General features: G+C 46.0%; 1 protein-coding gene across 3 annotated transcripts in view; it reads right to left on the reverse strand.

The window, feature by feature from the left end:
- Positions 1-16846, reverse strand: part of LOC134927810 (mediator of DNA damage checkpoint protein 1-like) — an 840332-nt gene that overhangs the window by 356684 nt on the left and 466802 nt on the right. For all 3 annotated transcript variants that reach the window (XM_063922788.1, XM_063922787.1, XM_063922786.1), the window contains exons 14-16: positions 13597-13680; positions 13454-13513; positions 12698-12811 (exon numbers count right to left, since the gene is read on the reverse strand). In XM_063922788.1, the coding sequence (XP_063778858.1) occupies positions 12698-12811; positions 13454-13513; positions 13597-13680 (258 nt within the window). The remainder of the gene's footprint in view (positions 1-12697; positions 12812-13453; positions 13514-13596; positions 13681-16846) is intronic.

Below are 16846 nucleotides of genomic sequence, written 5' to 3' on the forward strand. Positions count from 1 at the left end.
TGCTGTGGGTGCCGCGGGTGGGGGAGCGGCGGGTGGGGTGGAGGCGGCGGGTGTGTAGTGCGGGGGAGAGGTGGGTATGGGGGTGGGGTGCTCCGTGGTTTGTGTGCGCTACGGGTGGGAGTGGCGCGGGAGGGGACGGGGGTGCTGCGGGTGGGGGAGGGGGCGGGAGTGCCGCGGGTGGGGGAGGGGGGTGGTGCAGGAGTGGGTGCTGCGGGTGGGGGAGGGGGCGGGAGTGCCGCGGGTGGGGGAGGGGGGTGGTGCAGGAGTGGGTGCTGCAGGTGGGGGAGGGGGCGGGAGTAACGTGGGTGGGGGAGGGGTCGGGGGTGCTGCAGATGTGGGTGCTATGGGTGGGGGAGGTGGCGGAAGTGCCGCGGGTGGGAGAGGTGGCGGAAGTGCCGCGGGTGGGGGAGGGGCGGTGGGTGCTGCAGGTGTGGGTTCAACGGATGGGGGAGGGGGCGGGAGTGCCGCGGGTGGGGGAGGGGCGTCTGCCGTGGGTGGTGGAGGGGCGGGAGTGCCGCGGGTGGTGGGTGCTGCAGATGTGGGTGCTATGGGTGGGGGAGGGGGCGGGAGTGCCGCGGGTGGGAGGGTGCGGGGAGGAGCGGGGTGTGTGCTGCGGGTGGGGGGGGCGGATGGTGTGGAGGCTGTGGGTGCTGCGGGAGGGAGGGGGGCGGGGGCGGCAGTCAGTGGTCGTGCACGGTATTCTCCTCCGGAGTGTACGGCAGCCACAAGAGTCACCGGCTGCATGGTCACCAGGGTGCAGGGACTGTATGGGGAGGGGGGAGAGAGGGGACTGGGCAGAGACGTGGAGGGGATTGGGTGGGGATAGGCGGACCGAGGGAGGGACTGTTCCTGGCCTGCATGCAGCCACCCAGATCTGTGACTGTGACTCCGCCCAGCGTTAGAGGGCCAGGCACAGAATCACAAGGCTAATATATAGGAGATATATAGATAGATATATATATATATATATATATATATATATAAAAGCGATCCCTAAACAGGGAGATGCACTCTCCTAAAGAAATCAGTCCAATCCAAATAATGTCGTCTTTAATGTCCAATATAATAGCTCAGTATGTCAACGTTTCGATTCCAATGTAGAATCTTTGTCAAGACGAGCATAGTAATAACATCCAAATGTATATGTACATCATTAAAGTTAATTCAAAGCCCTCAGAGACAATAAACGGGTCAAATTCACTATTGATGTAATGGCAGCAATTTCACACAGAAAGGAGCAATTCAACACCAATAGGTGATTTCATTCTCGAAGCTAAATACATCCCAAATCAGCGTGCACACATCAGAGCGGGGCTGTGTGTATATATATATATATATATATATATATATATATATATATATATATATATATAGTTCCAAAAATGACCGGCACTCCAAACAAATGTTTTAAATACCTGGGTGCCCTCCACGGTCCAGACGGAGCAGATACAGAGAGAGAAACAGTTGGCGGCACTCCACGGATTCTCAAAGAAAAGACAGCTACACAGGCTTGATTGTCCTCCATTGACATTCAAGCCTGTGTAGCTGTCTTTTCTTTGAGAATCCGTGGAGTGCCGCCAACTGTTTCTCTCTCTCTATCTATATATATATATATATATATATATATATATATATATCTATATATATCTATATATATCTATATATATCTATATATCTATATATATATATATATATATATATATATATAAAAGCAAGGAATAATATTGCGCCACTTGTGCTAGAACACAGATATGTTTGTGCAACCGGCAACCTAGAAAACACTCCCGTCTATTATTGATGGGGCATCTGCTGAGTCCCTCAAAAAATACAGGGGTGGTAGGCCCCTGTAACAATGTAAAAAGAAGGGGGGATGAGGGATATATAGCGACTACAGTGTTAATAATTGTACCGTTGCCACTTCTATATAAAAAAAATTATTATATTAAACGTAAAAGAAGCATACATAAAAGGGGATCAGTACGTAATCCCGCTGGACGGGATCCCGGCGGTCGAAATACCGACGCCGGAATCCAGACCACACAATCCCGACAGGGGTGGCGAGCGGAACGCAGCCCCTTGCGGGTTCGCTACGCTCGGCACACTATTATATTCTCCCTCTATGGGTGTCGTGGACACCCACGGAGGGAGAATATGTCGGGATTGTGGAGGTCGGGATTCCGGCGTCGGTATTTCGACCGCCGGGATCCCGTCCAGCGGGATGTTGACCGCATCCCATGAAAGGCATATATAAAAAATGGGACAATAACACATACACAGCTAGACTAAAAACACTTAAATGAAACCTTAAAAGTGTAATAAAACCAAGTAAAATGGATTTTCCTTATCTTAGGTGAGGTAGGTACAGGGAAATCCTGTACCTATCTCACCTAAGATAGGTGTCCAGTCTCTCTGGGCACAGAATCTAACTTGAGCCTGGAGGAGGGGCATAGAGGGAGGAGCCAGTTCACACCCATTCAAAGTCTTAAAGTGCCCATGTCTCCTGCGGATCCAGTCTATACCCCATGGTCCTTTTGGAGTCCCCAGCATCCTCTAGGACGTATGAGAAATTAATTTAACACTAAAAAACTAAGATTTTACTTACCGATAAATCTATTTCTCGTAGTCCGTAGTGGATGCTGGGGACTCCGTCAGGACCATGGGGATTAGCGGCTCCGCAGGAGACAGGGCACAAAAATAAAGCTTTAGGATCAGGTGGTGTGCACTGGCTCCTCCCCCTATGACCCTCCTCCAAGCCTCAGTTAGGATACTGTGCCCGGACGAGCGTACACAATAAGGAAGGATTTTGAATCCCGGGTAAGACTCATACCAGCCACACCAATCACACCGTACAACTTGTGATCTGAACCCAGTTAACAGTATGACAAACGTAGGAGCCTCTGAACAGACGGCTCACAACAATAACAACCCGATTTTTTTGTAACAATAACAGTTGTAACACTGTAGGGGTGCAAGGCGCCTTTTCCTGGGGAATATGGTAGCACGCAGCAGCTGAGGAACAACACAAGTCCAGTTTCTGTTACAACTGACCCCGGCCAGTTTTATTGAAACAGAAAATAAAACAAACCCCAAAATAAAAATACCTTGCCTGTCCGGCACTAACTAAACATAAGATATTCCTAACTGTCACTAAACAAAACACAGAGTTCTTCAGTACATACTGTATAGCTCACTTGCATCAGAAAGCGTGTCTCTCACACACAGATCCCTCAGCCTTCCCAGGCAGTCTGCCCATACTAATCAGGTTAGCAGCACTATAACACACTTACACAGCTGAAACCCTGATTAGCCCTCTGTGAGGCCAAAGACCCGAACTGGGCCCAATGTCTAGAACTCGCCTTATCTCTCTCTCAGAGCCTTTACCCAGCTTTTACAGCAAACTGAAAAGGTTCAGACAAAACAAAAAGCATTTTTCCTAGAAGTTAACATTTTCTAAAACATGTAAGACAAGAACCTGGGACAAATATACCTGCCCTCAAACACTATCCCAGTGTTCTTGTCACACTATGTACAAGTATTGCAGACAATCCGCACTTGGGATGGGCGCCCAGCATCCACTACGGACTACGAGAAATAGATTTATCGGTAAGTAAAATCTTAGTTTCTCTGACGTCCTAGTGGATGCTGGGGACTCCGTCAGGACCATGGGGATTATACCAAAGCTCCCAAACGGGCGGGAGAGTGCGGATGACTCTGCAGCACCGAATGAGAGAACTCCAGGTCCTCTTTAGCAAGGGTATCAAATTTGTAGAATTTTACAAACGTGTTTTCCCCCGACCACGTAGCTGCTCGGCAGAGTTGTAATGCCGAGACCCCTCGGGCAGCCGCCCAGGATGAGCCCACCTTCCTTGTGGAATGGGCCTTGACAGATTTAGGCTGTGGCAGGCCTGCCACAGAATGTGCAAGTTGAAATGTGCTACAAATCCAACGAGCAATCGTCTGCTTAGAAGCAAGAGCACCCAGTTTGTTGGGTGCATACAGGATAACAGCAAGTCAGTTTTCCTGACTCCAGCCGTCCTGGAAACCTATATTTTCAGGGCCCTGACAACATCTAGCAACTTGGAGTCCTCCAAGTCCCTAGTAGCCGCAGGTACCACAATAAGCTGGTTCAGGTGAAACGCTGACACCACCTTAGGAAGAAACTGGGGACGAGTCCGCAGCTCTGCCCTGTCCGAATGGACAATCAGATATGGCTTTTGTGAGACAAAGCCGCCAATTCTGACACTCGCCTGGCCGAGGCCAGGGCCAACAGCATGGTCACTTTTCATGTGAGATATTTCAAATCCACAGATTTGAGCGGTTTAAAATGTGATTTGAGGAATCCCAGAACTACGTTGAGATCCCACAGTGCCACTGGAGGCACAAAAAGGGGGTTGTATATGCAATACTCCCTTGACAAACTTCTGGACTTCAGGAACTGAAGCCAATTCTTTCTGGAAGAAAATTGACAGGGCCGAAATTTGAACCTTAATGGACCCCAATTTGAGGCCCATAGACACTCCTGTTTGCAGGAAATGCAGGAATCGACCGAGTTGAAATTTCTTCGTGGGGCCTTCCTGGCCTCACACCACGCAACATATTTTCGCCACATGTGGTGATAATGTTGTGCGGTCACCTCCTTCCTGGCTTTGACCAGGGTAGGAATGACCTCTTCCGGAATGCCTTTTTCCCTTAGGATCCGGCGTTCCACCGCCATGCCGTCAAATGCAGCCGCGGTAAGTCTTGGAACAGACCTGGTACTTGCTGAAGCAAGTCCCTTCTTAGCGGCAGAGGCCATGAGTCCTCTGTGAGCATTTCTTGAAGTTCCGGGTGCCACGTCCTTCTTGGCCAATCCGGAGCCACGAGTATAGTTCTTACTCCTCTACGTCTTATAATTCTCAGTACCTTGGGTATGAGAAGCAGAGGAGGGAACACCTACACCGACTGGTACACCCACGGTGTTACCAGAACGTCCACAGCTATTGCTTGAGGGTCTCTTGACCTGGCGCAATACCTGTCCAGTTTTTTGTTCAGGCGGGACGCCATCATGTCCACCTTTGGTCTTTCCCAATGGTTCACAATCATGTGGAATACTTCCCGATGAAGTCCCCACTCTCCCGGGTGGAGGTCGTGCCTGCTGAGGAAGTCTGCTTCCCAGTTGTCCACTCCCGGAATGAACACTGCTGACAGTGCTATCACATGATTTTTCGCCCAGCAAAGAATCCTTGCAGTTTCTGCCATTGCCCTCCTGCTTCTTGTGCCGCCCTGTCTGTTTACGTGGGCGACTGCCGTGATGTTGTCCCACTGGATCAATACCGGCTGACCTTGAAGCAGAGGTCTTGCTAAGCTTAGAACATTGTAAATTGCCCTTAGCTCCAGTATATTTATGTGGAGAGAAGTCTCCAGACTTGATCACACTCCCTGGAAATTTTTTCCCTGTGTGACTGCTCCCCAGCCTCTCAGGCTGGCATCCGTGGTCACCAGGACCCAGTCCTGAATGCCGAATCTGCGGCCCTTTAGTAGATGAGCACTCTGCAGCCACCGCAGAAGAAACACCCTTGTCCTTGGAGACAGGGTTATCCGCTGATGCATCTGAAGATGCGATCCGGACCATTTTTCCAGCAGATCCCACTGAAAAGTTCTTGCGTGAAATCTGCCAAATGGAATCGCTTCGTAAGAAGCCACCAATTTTCCCAGGACCCTTGTGCAATGATGCACTGACACTTTTCCTGGTTTTAGGAGGTTCCTGACTAGCTCGGATAACTCCCTGGCTTTCTTCTCCGGGAGAAACACCTTTTTCTGGACTGTGTCCAGAATCATCCCTAGGAACAGCAGACGTGTCGTCGGAAACAGCTGCGGTTTTGGAATATTTAGAATCCACCCGTGCTGTCGTAGAACTACTTGAGATAGTGCTACTCCGACCTCCAACTGTTCTCTGGACCTTGCCCTTATCAGGAGATCGTCCATTTTCTTTGAAGAAGAATCATCATTTCGGCCATTACCTTGGTAAGGACCCGGGGTGCCGTGGACAATCCAACCGGCAGCGTCTGAAACTGATAGTGACAGTTCTGTACCACGAACCTGAGGTACCCTTGGTGAGAAGGGCAAATTGGGACATGGAGGTAAGCATCCCTGATGTCCCGGGACACCATATAGTCCCCTTCTTCCTGGTTCGCTATCACTGCTCTGAGTGACTCCATCTTGATTTGAACCTTTGTATGTAAGTGTTCAAATATTTCAGATTTAGAATAGGTCTCACCGAGCCGTCTGGCTTCAGTACCACAATATAGTGTGGAATAATACCCCTTTCCTTGTTGTAGGAGGGGTACTTTGATTATCACCTGCTGGGAATACAGCTTGTGAATTGTTTCCAATACTGCCTCCCTGTCGGAGGGAGACGTTGGTAAAGCAGACTTCAGGAACCTGCGAGGGGGAGACGTCTCGAATTTCCAATCTGTACCCCTGGGATACTACTTGTAGGATCCAGGGGTCCACTTGCGAGTGAGCCCACTGCGTGCTGAAACTCTTGAGACGACCCCCCCACCGCACCTGAGTCCGCTTGTACGGCCCCAGCGTCATGCTGAGGACTTGGCAGAAGCGGTGGAGGGCTTCTGTTCCTGGGAATGGGCTGCCTGCTGCAGTCTTCTTCCCTTTCCTCTATCCCATGGCAGATATGACTGGCCTTTTGCCCGCTTGCCCTTATGGGGACGAAAGGACTGAGGCTGAAAAGACGTTGTCTTTTTCTCCTTTATACGGCAATACTTCCATGTGCCGTTTGGAATCTGCATCACCTGACCACTGTCGTGTCCATAAACAACTTCTGGCAGATATGGACATCGCACTTACTCTTGATGCCAGAGTGCAAATATCCCTCTGTGCATCTCGCATATATAGAAATGCATCCATTAAATGCTCTATAGTCAATAAAATACTGTCCCTGTCAAGGGTATCAATATTTTCAGTCAGGGAATCCGACCAAGCCACCCCAGCGCTGCACATCCAGGCTGAGGCGATCGCTGGTCGCAGTATAACACCAGTATGTGTGTATATACTTTTTAGGATATTTTCCAGCCTCCTATCAGCTGGCTCCTTGAGGGCGGCCCTATCTGGAGACGGTACCGCCACTTGTTTTGATAAGCGTGTGAGCGCCTTATCCACCCTAAGGGGTGTTTCCCAACGCGCCCTAACTTCTGGCGGGAAAGGGTATACCGCCAATAATTTTCTATCGGGGGAACCCACGCATCATCACACACTTCATTTAATTTATCTGATTCAGGAAAAACTACAGGTAGTTTTTTCACACTCCACATAATACCCTTTTTTGTGGTACTTGTAGTATCAGAAATATGTAACACCTCCTTCATTGCCCTTAACAAGTAACGTGTGGCCCTAAAGGAAAATACGTTTGTTTCTTCACCGTCGACACTGGAGTCAGTGTCCGTGTCTGTGTCTGTGTCGACCGACTGAGGTAAAAGGACGTTTTAACGCCCCTGACGGTGTTTGAGACGCCTAGACAGGTACTAATTGGTTTGCCGGCCGTCTCATGTCGTCAACCGACCTTGCAGCGTGTTGACATTATCACGTAATTCCTTAAATAAGCCATCCATTCCGGTGTCGACTCCCTAGAGAGTGACATCACCATTACAGGCAATTGCTCCGCCTCCTCACCAACATCGTCCTCATACATGTCGACACACACGTACCGACACACAGCACACACACAGGGAATGCTCTGATAGAGGACAGGACCCCACTAGCCCTTTGGAGAGACAGAGGGAGAGTTTGCCAGCACACACCAAAACGCTATAATTATATAGGGACAACCTTTATATAAGTGTTTTTCCCTTATAGCATCTTAATATATATAATCATATCGCCAAATAAGTGCCCCCCCTCTCTGTTTTAACCCTGTTTCTGTAGTGCAGTGCAGGGGAGAGCCTGGGAGCCTTCCCACCAGCATTTCTGTGAGGGAAAATGGCGCTGTGTGCTGAGGAGAATAGGCCCCGCCCCCTTTTCGGCGGGCTTCTTCTCCCGTTTTTCTGAGACCTGGCAGGGGTTAAATACATCCATATAGCCCCAGGGGCTATATGTGATGTATTTTTTAGCCAGAACAAGGTATTCTCATTGCTGCCCAGGGCGCCCCCTGCAGCGCCCTGCACCCTCCGTGACCGCTGGTGTGAAGTGTGTGACAACAATGGCGCACAGCTGCAGTGCTGTGCGCTACCTCATGAAGACTGAAAAGTCTTCTGCCGCCGGTTTCTGGACCTCTTCACTTTTCGGCATCTGCAAGGGGGTCGGCGGCGCGGCTCCGGGACCGGACTCCATGGCTGGGCCTGTGTTCGATCCCTCTGGAGCTAATGGTGTCCAGTAGCCTAAGAAGCCAATCCATCCTGCACGCAGGTGAGTTCACTTCTTCTCCCCTAAGTCCCTCGTTGCAGTGAGCCTGTTGCCAGCAGGACTCACTGTAAAATAAAAAACCTAAAAACTTTTTCTAAGCAGCTCTTTAGGAGAGCCACCTAGATTGCACCCTGCTCGGACGTGCACAAAAACCTAACTGAGGCTTGGAGGAGGGTCATAGGGGTAGGAGCCAGTGCACACCACCTGATCCTAAAGCTTTATTTTTGTGCCCTGTCTCCTGCGGAGCCGCTAATCCCCATGGTCCTGACGGAGTCCCCAGCATCCACTAGGACGTCAGAGAAATGAGATTTTGGATCTTGCCTGTAAAATAATTTTCTCTAAGTCACCAAACTAGTGTTCATTCTAGCACCCTGCACCTTTCAAAATCCCTGCAGTTCCTCTTTCCTGCCTGGGGTGTCGCTCTCTGCTGTGATGCTTCCCAGCACACTCTGATCTGTTACTCAGTGCTGTGATCCAGACCTGTGTGTGCTGAGAAGCACCAGAGCAGAGAGGGACACCCCAGGCAGGAAAGAGGAACTGCATAGGATTTGAAAAGTGCAGGGTGCTAGAATGAATACTACCAAACAGTTACCGTCATTCCCTGAAAGCACAGGATCCCTCCTCATTTCCAACCTAGCTAGCCTGTAAATCTTAATTAACCCAAGGTCAGGGAGAAGGAGCAGAAGAGAAGAAAAACCTGCAAACATTCAAACCCAGGCACACAGTCTGCTGCTGAGTGAAATTCCGTAACAGAAGTTCCCTCAGCCAGCCAGGGGCACAAGAGCAGATACCCAGCGTTCCCATGAACTCAGAGAAAAGGATTTTACAGGTAAGAGCCAAAATCCTATTTTCACTTTCATCAATGTGGAACACTAGGAATCATGGGATGTCCCGGAGCTGTCCCCCTAAGGTAGGGAAACTCCTGTGCTGCAATTGAGACCATGGGGTAAATTTACTAAGATGGCAGTTCTATTTAAGATGGGACGTTGCCCATAGCAACCAATCAGATTCTACTTCTCATTTATCTAGCACCTTGTAGAAGATAATACCTGGAATTTGATTGGTTGCTATGGGCAACACCCCATCTTAAACAGAGCTCCCATCTTAGTAAATTTACCCCCATATGCCCAAAACCAGCACCGGCGGAGGCTAAGATATCAAAGCTGTAAAATTTATGAAAGTGTGGGCAGAGGACCATATGACCGTCTTACAGAGTTGCTCTGCAGAGGCATCACAACAAACCACACAAAGTCCCCACAGACCTGGTGGAATGGACATGCACCAAAGCAGGGGTCGGTTGGTGTGCTAAATTGCAGACGTGACAAATAATCAGTCGAGGTGAGCCGGCCAAGGCCTGTTTAGAAGCCGGCCAATCGCGCTTATGGATGCCATAAAGGACAAAGAGCGAATCCAATTTGCAAATTCCCTGTGTTCTATCTACATACAGTGCATCCGGAAAGTATTCACAAAGCTTCACTTTTTCCACATTTTGTTACGTTACATGTTACAGCCTTACTCCAAACTCGAATAAATTATTTTTTTCCCTCAAAATTCTACACACAATACTCCATAATGACAACGTGAAAAAAGTTTTTTCTAGATTTTTGCTAATTTATTAAAATTTAAAAAAAAACTAAGAAATCACATATACATAAGTATTCACAGCGTTTGTTCAATACTTTGTTGATGCACCTTTGACAGCAATTACAGCTTCAAGTGTTTTTGAATAAGATGCCACAAGCTTGGCACACCTATCTTTGGGCAGTTTCGCCCATTCCTCTTTGCAGCACCTCTCAAGCTCCATCAGGTTGGATGGGAAGCGTCGGTGCAAAGCCATTTTCAGATCTCTCCAGAGATGTTCAATCATATTCAAGTCTGGGCTCTGGCTGGGCCACTCAAGGACATTCACAGAGATGGTCTTGAAGTCACTCCTTTGATATCTTGGCTGTGTGCTTAGGACCGTTGTCCTGCTGAACTGTCACCCCAGTCTGAGGTCAAGAGTGCTATGGAGCAGGTTTTCATACATTATGTCTCTGTACATTGCTGCATTCATCTTTCCATCTATTCTGACTAGTCTCCCAGTTTCTGCTGCTGAAAAACATCCCCAATCTTCTTCTTTCGCTCTAAATATATTTTCCCCACAGCATGATGCTGCCATCACATTGCTTCACTGTAGGGAGGTATTGGCCTGATGATGAGCGGTGCCTGGTTTCCTCCAAACATGACGCCTGGCATTCACGCCAAAGAGATCAATCTTGGTCTCATCAGACCAAATAATTTTGTTTCTCATGGTCGGAGAGTCATTCAGGTGCACAGGAGTGGCTTCCGTCTGGCCACTCTACCATATAGGCCTGATTGGTGGATTGCTGCAGAGATGGTTGACCTTCTAGAAGGTTCTCCTCTCTCCACAGAGGAATGCTGTAGCTCTGACAGAGTGACCATCGGGTTCTTGGTCACCTCCCTGACCAGGGCCTATATATATATATATATATATATATATATATTCCCAAAAGAAGACAGCGGCACTCGAGGATTTGAATGTATCAAAAAAGTGTAATCAAAGCATACAGGTAGCCAACGTTTCGGGGCTCACATGCCCCTTTGTCAAGATGTGTTACACACCTTGACAAAGGGGCATGTGAGCCCCGAAACGTTGGCTACCTGTATGCTTTGATTACACTTTTTTGATACATTCAAATCCTCGAGTGCCGCTGTCTTCTTTTGGGAATTTGCAAGTTTGTTTCAGAAGGCACCGGAGTAAAGTAGCAAGCCAGGAGAGTGCCGGTCCATTCTGAAGCTGGTGGGCAGTCAACGTTTCAGAATTTTACTTCTTTTGAAAAAAGAAGTAACATTCTGAAACGTTGACTGCCCACCAGCTTCAGCTGTCTGTTTGTTGAATATATCCAGTCTCCGTGAGTGCCGTCCAGCTGGCTTGCTTATATATATATATATATATATATATATATATATATATATATATATATAGTATCCCAATAAAGATGACAGTGGCACTCAGGGTTTTGTAAACATGCAAAAGTTGTATTCAAAACGTGAATAAATAAGCCAAGTCACGTTTTGAATACAACTTTTGCATGTTTACAAAACCCTGAGTGCCGCTGTCATCTTTATTGGGATACTGCACATTGTTACCAGGAGGCACCAGGGTCACGAGTGGCCATCAGGAGGAGTGCCGGTCCACATCTGCCATATATATATATATATATATATATATATATATATATATATATATATATATATATATATATATAGACAGGTGTGTGCCTTTCCAAATCATGTCCAATCAACTGAATTTACCACAGGTGGAATCCAATTAAGCTGTAGGAACATCTCAAGGATGATCAGTGGCAACATGTTGCATCAGAATTCAATTTTGAGCTTTATGGCAAAGGCTGTGAATACTTATGTACATGTGATTTAGTTTTTTTTTTTTTATAAATTTGCAAAAATCACAAAAAAAAAAACTTTTCTCACATTGTCATTATGGGGTATTGTGTGTAGAATTTTGAGAGGAAAAAATTATTTATTCCATGACAAAGATCACATGGATGATGGAAAAGTTGACGGCCTGATATGCAGTATTCTATTAAAATGACCTACTGAAGAATATTTTCTTGTGGATATTGTGAGTGCCCTCTTTTCTGCAACGTATATACAGTATTTGGATTTATGTTTATGGAGTAGGGCACCGCCTAGTTGACTCCTAATCTGCGGACCTGTGCGGATCCCTCGATACACACACAGTTTCTCGATTGTAGTGAGGTCAGGTGCAGTGCCGGCATCAGGAACAGTAGCTGCTGCCGCGGTCGGTTACGGACTTTCTGCAGGTGAGGATTTAACTGGCGAGAGTAGGGGGCGCGAGACAGGTGATACTGCAGCATCTACAAAACTAATCTACCCCATGGCCGCGGGTGACACGGCTAGGCGGCGCTCCTCCTTGGCTGGCATCCATGGTGAGTGCCATCCTGGCCAATGGGTAGATACGACCCTGTAGGCACCCCACATACACACAAACTAATGTAAATCTGCAGAATTCTTTCACACACCAAAAAAAAAGAGAAGAAAATTACTCTGACTATACTCGACGCTGCTATCCTTGCAGCGCTTAAATAAAAACGGAGATGGGGGTATAAAGGAAAAGCTTGTATACCATCATAAATAACCCAATAAAGTGCTAATATTTATTTTATTTTTTTCAAATGCCCTTACCTATCCTCACTGGTGTTCAGTGTTCCCCAGATGGAGGAGAAAATCTATCAAAGGTTGTATATGAGTAAAGGCATACCTTTTCCTCCATTTCTTCACAGCATTTCTTGTACTGGACTAAAGCATTTGCCAATTTCTCAATCACTTTCAACATAAATGACATATGATCTTGTTTAAAAATCTTGAAACTACCCTGCAAGATATAAGAGCGACATTAGTAATTAATAGACAAATATGGATACAAATTTATATCCTATTTATCTAAAAGGTAAAGAGAAAAAAACGGGGGGGGGGGGGGGGGGGGGGGAAGGGGGGAATCTTTCACATTTCTTATTTGTAACAATCCACTGGCTTCATAGCATCAGACAAATTATTTCTGAAATCATAGCTCGTCACATTATAAGCCAGACAGTACAACACTATTTCATGCATACAGTATATCCATTTTAGAAACTCCTAGTAAGAAAACACAGATTGCTTTACAAACACTCGTTGTATGTTCTGTTAAATAATGCAGAGCTATTAAAATCAGCTGTTTAGTCTCTGTATGGGCACTAGTGTTGACATCAATCCTTACATTTGCATACATTTACGTATGTACAGTGTACACAGCACAAAACACAGACAGAGCAAGTACATCATGGTACAATACATATAAGTAAGGAGATATTTTTCAGTTATTGCAGTAAACAAAATTAGAGACTGCTTGTTAATTGGTTGGGTTGCAATTCATCTTCGCATTTTTTCCATAAAGTTAGGTCAGATGTCTTAAACTTTTCATTTACCAAGTTTAAGGACAGAAAGATAATTTTGATAAAAGAAACTAGAGACTTACCAAGAAATCAATAATCTCTTTATTATTTGTAAATTCTTCAGGGTCATGATGTGCAAGATCCTACAATAAAGAACATAGGTTAAATCACATATTAGTAATAGGACTATAAATAGTTATTATATCTATAGTGTCCAAATATTTACCATGCTGCACACTTCTTTGTTTTTGCCATTATTTTCCTCTTTCCCACCATCTCCAGTTATTTCTTTATTGTTATGGTCATCTTCCTTAAAAACAAACAAAAAATGATGTTTTAACTAGGAGTCTAACAGCATAAATTAGACTGTAATGTAGAATGTGAAGAAACAACATTACAGGAAAAACTATGAAAAGCTATTAACACCCACAAGGAACAGGTAATATGCTATACAGGTTGAGTATCCCTTATCCAAAATGCTTGGGACCAGAGGTATTTTGGATATCGGATTTTTCCGTATTTTGGAATAATTGCATACCATAATGAGATATCATGGTGATGGGACCTAAATATAAGCACAGAATGCATTTATGTTACATATACACCTTATACACACAGCCTGAAGGTAATTTTAGACAATATTTTTTATAACTTTGTGCATTAAACAAAGTGTGTGTACATTCACACAATTCATTTATGTTTCATGTACACCTTATACACACAGCCTGAAGGTCATTTAATACAATATTTTTAATAACTTTGTGTATTAAACAAAGTTTGTGTACATTGAGCCATCTAAAAACAATGGTTACACTATCTCACTCTCACTCAAAAAAGTCTGTATTTCGGAATATTCCGTATTTCGGAATATTTGGATATGGGATACTCAACCTGTATCTGCAGAAGATATTTTGATAAACCTCAATGTTCTTGTTTGGTAGATTTAAGTGGATAGTGATATGGTCCAATCAAGAGTTTGTTTTAGTGATCTGCTTGAGAGATTCCAATAATTAATAATAAATAAAGAATAGATTTCACATTGACTGCACACCTCCTAGCATAACTGCACAGCAGAACTACTTCCAACTGTCACGAAAACCTAATCACAAAATCACAACACTTTCGCTCCACAGGTGTAACCCACAGCATCACTCACAGAAAAGCAGCACATTACTGCCTCATGAGAGAAATCAGGAGTTATGATAGATTACGGTCAATAACTCTCTTTCTCCAAAGTCCACAGTATCCTCAGGATCTACCTTGGGTAATAGGTGGCGTCAGAGGAATGGGCCCCAAACGGTTCAAGCTTTTGAGCATCCAAGATGCAGCAGTCAAGCCTCCCTATAAAGCTTGCCTCCTGGCTCAGGGAATTCAGTTGGATTCAAAGCTCAAGACAGGAGCAGATTTATCGAGAGGGTAGACCTATTCAGGTGAGAAGAACATACACACACTTCCAAACCAGAAGGGAGAGATTAGCAAGTGTAAAGATTCTCAAATTAGGTGCGTCAGGGAGAGTTCCCTGTGGATACTGGGGATTTGGGAGAAACAGAGTTATCGATTGTAAATCTACCATAACTCCTGATTTCTCCTTCGGGGTCCACAGTAGTCCACAGGATCTACCTTGGGATGTCCCAAAGCAGCAACTAAGGGAGGGAACGCTCCTGATTGGACAGGAGAATCCTTCGCTGAAATACAGCATCCTGAGAGGCAAAGATATCAAAGGCATAATGTCTAAAGAATGTGTTAATTGATGACCATGTGGCTGCCATACAGAGCTGATCAGCTGAAGCACAATGGTGGGATTCCCATGAAGGACCTACTGAACGAGTAGAGTGGGCAAAAACATTATCCGGGATAGGGAGATCAGCTTGAGAGTATGCTTCTGAGCTAGTCATCCAAAGCCATCTTGCCAGTGTTTGCTTATTGGCCATCCTCTCTTGTGAAAACAGTATAGAACAAAGAGTGTGGCAGTCCTTCTGATGACACTGGCACGATCCATATAGGTCCTTAGAGCACGAACTACATCTAATGATGCATCTCCTGCCGAGAGGTCCAGTACCTGAAAAGCCGGAACTACTATTACTTCATTGATGTGGAACTTAGAGACCACTTTAGGAAGAAAACCGGATTTAGTTTGTAGAACTGCTCTATCTGGATGGAATACCAGAAAGGGGGAGGGGGGGCGACACGATAGCACCCCAACATCTGATAGTCTTCTAGCTGAAGCAATTGCCAGAAGAAAAAACATTTGAGATCCACACGATTCAGTGGTTCAAGTGGGGCAACTTGAAGTGTGAACATCCTGTAGGTTAGCAATTTTCTTTAGAAACCATAGAGAGTTAATGTGGACACTTGAACCTTCAAGGAAGGTAAGTGGAGACCTTTGTTCATTCCTGCTTGAGGGAATGCTAGAATTCTTGAAACGCCTCACCGGAGCTATTAGCATCACGGCAACCTATTCCTATTTGAATTTTCGAATCACCCTGGGCAACAGGGAGATTTGGGTAAAAACATATGCCAGATGAAATGCCCATATCACTAACAGTGCATCCACGAAGATCACTTCGGGATCCATTCTTATTGACCCATATGCGGGAGGCCATGAGGTCCACTTTCGGCAGACCCCACTCGTTTGCTAGAATCTGAAAGACTTCTGGGTGCAAGGCCCATTCGCTTGAATGACTGTCGTGTAGTCTGAGAAATTCTGCTTCCCAATTTAGGACTCCCTGTATTAATACTGTGGACACAGCTGGATGATGAAGTTCTGCCAACCTAAATGTGCGGTTTACCTACTTCATTACCCTTCGCCTGCGAGTGCTTCCTTGGTGATTGAGGTAGGCTACTTCCGTGGCATTGTCCGAGCGGATCTAAATCGACTTGCCGCAAAGTATTTCTTTTGCCAGAAGGGTGCCGAAGATCCAGAATGTTGATTGGCAGGCAACTTTCTTCCTTGGTCCCGTGTCCCTGGAAGAAGTACTGTTCTGTCATGGCTCACCGGCCCTGAAGACTTGCGTCTGTTGTCAGAACCTCCCAGTCTGAGATCCAAAAGTGTCAACATCTGTCCAGATAGGATGTCTGTAGCCGCCAGGCTAATGACCGACGCAATATCCGAGAAAGAAAAAAATAGTTGAGTTTTTATCGTCTGATGCTGTTCGTTTCACTTGGAGAAAATCAGATGTTGAAGGGATCTTGAATGGAATTGAGCATATTCTAAAATGTTGAATGTCAAGAAAATTGATCCCAGAACTCGCATTGCTGCATGTATGGATACTCTCCGGATGTACCAATCCCTGAATCCTCGCCTGTATTGTAGATATTTTGTTCAGAGGTAGAAAGAGTCTCTGAAGACATGTATCCAATACAGCTCCCAGATGCGTCATCCATTGTGACAGGATTAAGGAAGACTTTGCCCACTTTATGAGCCAGCCGTGAGCCTGTAAGCAGGCTATTGTTACCTGAATATGGCATTGCAGAGT

This window comes from Pseudophryne corroboree, chromosome 5 (assembly GCF_028390025.1).
Source record: "Pseudophryne corroboree isolate aPseCor3 chromosome 5, aPseCor3.hap2, whole genome shotgun sequence".
NCBI lineage: Eukaryota > Metazoa > Chordata > Amphibia > Anura > Myobatrachidae > Pseudophryne > Pseudophryne corroboree.